The sequence below is a fragment of the Triticum urartu genome, chromosome 7 (genome assembly GCF_003073215.2).
Source record: "Triticum urartu cultivar G1812 chromosome 7, Tu2.1, whole genome shotgun sequence".
NCBI lineage: Eukaryota > Viridiplantae > Streptophyta > Magnoliopsida > Poales > Poaceae > Triticum > Triticum urartu.
In genome coordinates, this window is record NC_053028.1 from 559,784,089 (window position 1) to 559,789,248 (window position 5,160).

Here is a 5,160-nt window from a genome sequence, read left to right on the forward strand (position 1 = left end):
TTGCGTCTGAAGCGGACACTTTGAGCTGCGTCCTCGTCCGTCCTCGTCCGCTTGCATGTGACCCCGGGCCCGCCTGTCAATGAAACAAAAAGAGCCCCACCTACCCGCCCATCCCTTTCTCTCTCCTTTTCTCTGTCCTCGGTTGACACGCAGTTCGGCGGCCGGGCATGGCCGTGCGCAGGCAAGCAGGCGGGGCCCTGGCGTGAGCGTGGCGGCGTAGGCTCGCAGCCGGGAGGTGCGCGGCACCGGCAGGGTCGCGCGGCGCTCGGGGGCTCGAGGCTCGCGGCGGCTCGGCCGGATGCGGCGGCGGGCGCGGCGTGCAGAGACGGCTGCAGGCGTCGGTGAGCTCGACGGGGCACGGGGACGAGCGTGCGCGGGCGGGGCGCAGGCGCGAGCGAGGCGGCAGGAGCTTGGCGGGGCATGGGCGAGCGCGACGCGAGATCCTTCTGTGCGGGCGCGGTGGCAGGAGCTCGGTGGGGCATGGGCGAGCGCGGCGCGGAGCATCACCAGCAGGCACACCGGCGCTAGAGGCCATGGCGCGCGGCGTGGCGGGGCGGGCACGAGGCCGGGCGTGGCGAAGGGTGCGGGCAGGGCGCGCGGCGAGCGGGCTGAGCGGGGCGTGCGCGCGGCGGGGCGGGGCGGGCATGGGGCGTGCGCGGGGCGTGCGCGCGACGGCACGGGGCGTGCGGGCGTGCGGCGAGCGGGCTGGACGGGGCGCGGCGCGGGCGTGCACGAGGTGAGGCGGCGCGGGCGCGCGTGCGGCCAGCAGGCGAGGCGGGGCACCGGCGCGCGGGCGCGGCCAGCAGGCGGGGCGCGGCGCGGCTAGCAGGCGGGGCGCGCGGGCGTGCGCGCAGGGAGCGGGCAGGGCGGGGCAGGACGGGCGCGCGGCGGGCGGGCTCACGCGCGGGCGTGCTCAGGACGAGGCGGCGCGGGCGCGGACGGGGCGGCGGCAGGCGGCGGCGAGAGTTGGCGGCGGACGGGGCGCGCGGGGCGGGCGCGGGCGAGGCTGCGGGGCGAGCGGGTCGGGCGCATGCGAGGCGAGCGCGGCAAGGCGGCGGCGGGGCGAGCGGGCCGGACGCGGCGGCAAGGCTGCGGCGCGGCAGGCGGGCGCGTCAAGGCTGGGGCGCGCGCCGGTGGGCGGGCGCGACGAGGCGGCGGCGAGCGCGGCGCGCAGGTAGGGACGAGCGAGCAGCGGACATTTTGGGTCGTTCTTGCGCGGTGGGCATCTCGAACCCAACCCGGACATGCATGTCTGTTTTCGTCTTCATTGTCATCCTAAATAGATAAAATTCGGACAAAATGGACGTCCGTTTAGGTTGGTGCGATGGAGTTGGCCTCAGTAGCGTTTCCCTGCCCAACAAACCAAGGTCATGCGCCTCCCGTTGTAACTTTGATGAAAGCCTCCTCAGTCAGCTGAGAAACCGCGACGCATCCTCTGTCCCCACGACCTGACGACACCTCGTCGGGTTCCCAGCTCTCCCGCCTATTTAGTGGCGAGCTGGCAACGAGCGCTGGGCCTAGTCGCACTTGCAATTGCAAGCCGCGATCGCCGGCCAGCTGCACGCACCTAGTGCTACATCAGTAGTCAGTACACGCGCGACGCCATGTTGATGGCGCCTGACCGGGCAAGGTCGTCGTTGGCGACAGTGCTGCTGCTGCTCGTGGCCGCGGCGGTCGTCGTAGGCGCGGCGGCGGCGGCGGCGGCGGGGAAGAAGAAGCCGGTGGTGCCGGCGGTGATCGTGTTCGGGGACTCGACGGTGGACACGGGCAACAACAACGTGATCGGCACGGTGCTGAAGAGCAACTTCCCGCCCTACGGGCGCGACCTGCAGGGCGGCGCCACGGGCCGGTTCTGCAACGGGCGGCTGCCGCCCGACTTCGTCTCCGAGGCGCTCGGCCTGCCGCCGCTCGTGCCGGCGTACCTCGACCCGGCCTACGGCATCGAGGACTTCGCCACCGGCGTCGTCTTCGCCTCCGCCGGCTCCGGCCTCGACAACGCCACCGCCAGCGTCCTGGTACGAGCCACGAACCCGCACGCGCAAACGCGCGTCCGTAGTGAGTACAAGTGCAACACGTACGAGTAACCTAGGAGGAAGCTAGCCAGTAAAACTCACACGCACGCAACTAGGAGTAGTACGCTAGATCGGCCGGCGACGCAAATGCTACTCCTGTTGTTCCTAGTATCCGAAGGCCTCTTGTTCCGTATCACCGTATGGTTACTGAATCATTTGGTCATCAAGTGAGGGTACGTACAGCAGTGAGACACAGCATGCAGGCCCATCATGCATGGGTACCAATCTACCTGCAGGCAGCATAAAACCCCATAAACATGGCGGTTGAGCCATGCGTCCTGCTGCTAATTTCTGGTCGAAACATCATCCCAGCCGTCCGTCTGAAGCAATTAACATGATTAGTGGGTGCCAAGGCATGTACTGATGTACCATATGTCCCTCCGTTTTGAACGTTAGATGGATGTGGGGAGCAACACAATAAATAGAGCAGATGCGCGGGGTGGAATCTAGTTTTAGATGAGCCCACCAACTGTTACCATTCGCGCGCGCCATGCCGTTTATGCAATTCTGCAGAGGAAGACGCACGCAACGGCTGTCCTCCAAAATTCCGGTACGGCAAGCCGGCCGCTCGTCTCTTCCTTTTCAGCATCACTTCCCCTTATGTCTAGCTGGAACGCTAGCCCGATCGGCCCGGCCAGCAGGCTGGACAGCTAACTAATCACGCACCGTGCGCAACAACTACCCAGTGTACTACATTACATAGGGCTTTTGGTACATTTTGCCAAGCATTCCCTATAGGTTGTGTTTTTCCCTCCAACACAAGCATTCTCATTGTTGATCTTGAAAATAAATAATAAAAGGCTAATTTCATGGACCTCATCCCTCTTCTTCGAGCAGCCAAGTGCATCTGCATGCAGAGGCGTTAATTAGCTCGCATTCAGTGCTGGGAATGGCCGACCACATGCCTTCATTCAGTCGCACGCAACCCATTTTCATTACTCGACCTGCAGCTGCGGTGCATAATCGGCCTACGAGCCTATCTTCTTCAATGTAGTGTACCCTGTCCTGCTCAGGCTACTAGCTAGGAAGCTTCTTTTCCAGATCCAGAGTCCACACCCTAGAGTGGTTCTGTACCATGAATATCCATGATCAGACAGCATTTTCTTTGCTTCCCGTTTCCTTCAGCTGGCGATGCCCATCAGTCCATATGCTTGAGAGCGACGCGGTTCGTTCTATTGACACATTTATTAGCGGTCAAGTCCACCGTTTTCGGTCTGAATTTGGCGCCACCGACTGTAGTTCCTGTAGAATTTATGAGCCAAACAGTGGTAGTTTGGTTCGTTGCTCTCACCAACCAGCCGCACCGATCTTTCCCGGGCCAGAATATCTGTAGTATCAGCAGCCAGAGAGGGACTGCCGTCCTAATCGAATCCGATGTATGGGTTTGATCTTGGATGTACATATTCACAGGCATTCAATCTCTGAATCTACTGCACTATACAAAAGTAATACTGTCGATATTCAGAATTCAGGGTAGCATGGCATAGTCCTGTGTTTAGAAAACAACATTCAGAAAGAACAACACATTTGCTGACCCTCTTCTCCGCGGGCACATGCAGGGAGTGATACCGATGTGGAAGGAGGTGCAGTACTTCAAGGAGTACAAGCAGCGGCTGGCGAAGCACGCCGGGCGCGCCCGGGCCAGGCACATCGTGGCCAACGCGGTGTACGTCGTCAGCGTGGGCACCAACGACTTCCTGGAGAACTACTACCTGCTGGTGACCGGGCGGTTCCTGCAGTTCACGGTGGCCGAGTACCAGGACTTCCTGGTGGCGCGCGCCGCGGAGTTCCTCACGGCCATCTACCGCCTTGGCGCGCGCCGGGTCACCTTCGCGGGGCTCTCCGCCATCGGCTGCGTGCCGCTGGAGCGCACGCTCAACCTGCTCGGCGGCGGCGGCTGCAACGAGGAGTACAACCAGGTGGCCCGGGACTACAACGTCAAGGTCAAGGCCATGATCGCCAGGCTCCGGGCGGAGCTCCGCGGGTTCAGGCTCGCCTACATCAACGTCTACGACGACATGGTCGACCTCATCCAGCACCCCGAGAAGCTCGGGCTGGAGAACGTCTCCGAGGGGTGCTGCGCCACGGGGAAGGTGGAGATGGGGTTCATGTGCAACGACAAGTCCCCGCTGACCTGCGACGACGCTGACAAGTACTTCTTCTGGGACTCGTTCCACCCCACCGAGAAGATCAACCGCTTCTTTGCCAAAGGGACGACGGCGGCGAGCTTGAGCTTGCTGACGTAGGGATCAGCTCCCGTATACTGAGCGAATATGAAAAGGGAATGTGAGCTGTACTGTGATCAGAGTGTCGTTTAACTGGTGTAGATACATAGCATGCATTTGTTGGGCGTGGGCGATTCGATGTAAACACTGTCTCACATGAAATCCGTCTACTCTTTGGGTTTCAGTGAGAAAGATTAAATTTACAGACTTGCAGTGCATTGTTTGGGTCTTTGAATGTGAAACTAATGCCATTCAGAGTATTTACTTGTCAGATAAAGCATAAATTAAAGATCCCAATACCAGGGAATAACGTCGTATTTTTAGGGCTCCAAGCGAACGCCCTCAAAGCCATCATCGGATCATAATTTAAGGGGTGACAAATTCTCTGCACAGCGTGGCAAATTTGTTGCCATTTTTTCGCTACATGGCAACTTTCAACTCCGGTCATAGCAAATCCTACAAAGTTGTCAAGGCAACTATAGTTGGTATGGCATGACAAGTTTAAAGCGTTCGCTGGGAAAACGCTCTCGGCTGACGTTCGCCAGGTAGTGTTTCCCCAAATTAAATTTAGTATTAACAAACAGCTAGTAGCAGCCAGCAGGGCATACACTTGCGATCCCATATTCCAGTATGATGGTAGCACTATACAACGATTCAACACCAATTTTAACAAACTTCACCTTGGTGAACATGCCTCCGCCATCTTAAGATGTCATTTTCATGTGAACACCTATCTATGATTTTAATTATGATACTTACTCGTACCTTGTATATGTTCTTAGTACTTGTTTTGTTCCTCACGAGTTTGTTGTCCTTTTCACACTCATGGTATTATTGTTTTTGTTCATTTTGTAGATAAAACC

General features: G+C 59.4%; 1 protein-coding gene across 1 annotated transcript; it reads left to right on the forward strand.

Moving 5' to 3' along the window:
- Positions 1 to 1,379: 1,379 nt before the first annotated feature.
- On the forward strand, positions 1,380 to 4,557 carry LOC125525489 (GDSL esterase/lipase At4g26790-like). Its single transcript, XM_048690487.1, has 2 exons — positions 1,380 to 2,015; positions 3,632 to 4,557. Exons 1-2 carry the CDS (start codon positions 1,605 to 1,607, stop codon positions 4,316 to 4,318), a joined length of 1,098 nt encoding a protein of 365 aa, XP_048546444.1. The 5' UTR covers positions 1,380 to 1,604; the 3' UTR covers positions 4,319 to 4,557.
- Positions 4,558 to 5,160: the final 603 nt, after the last annotated feature.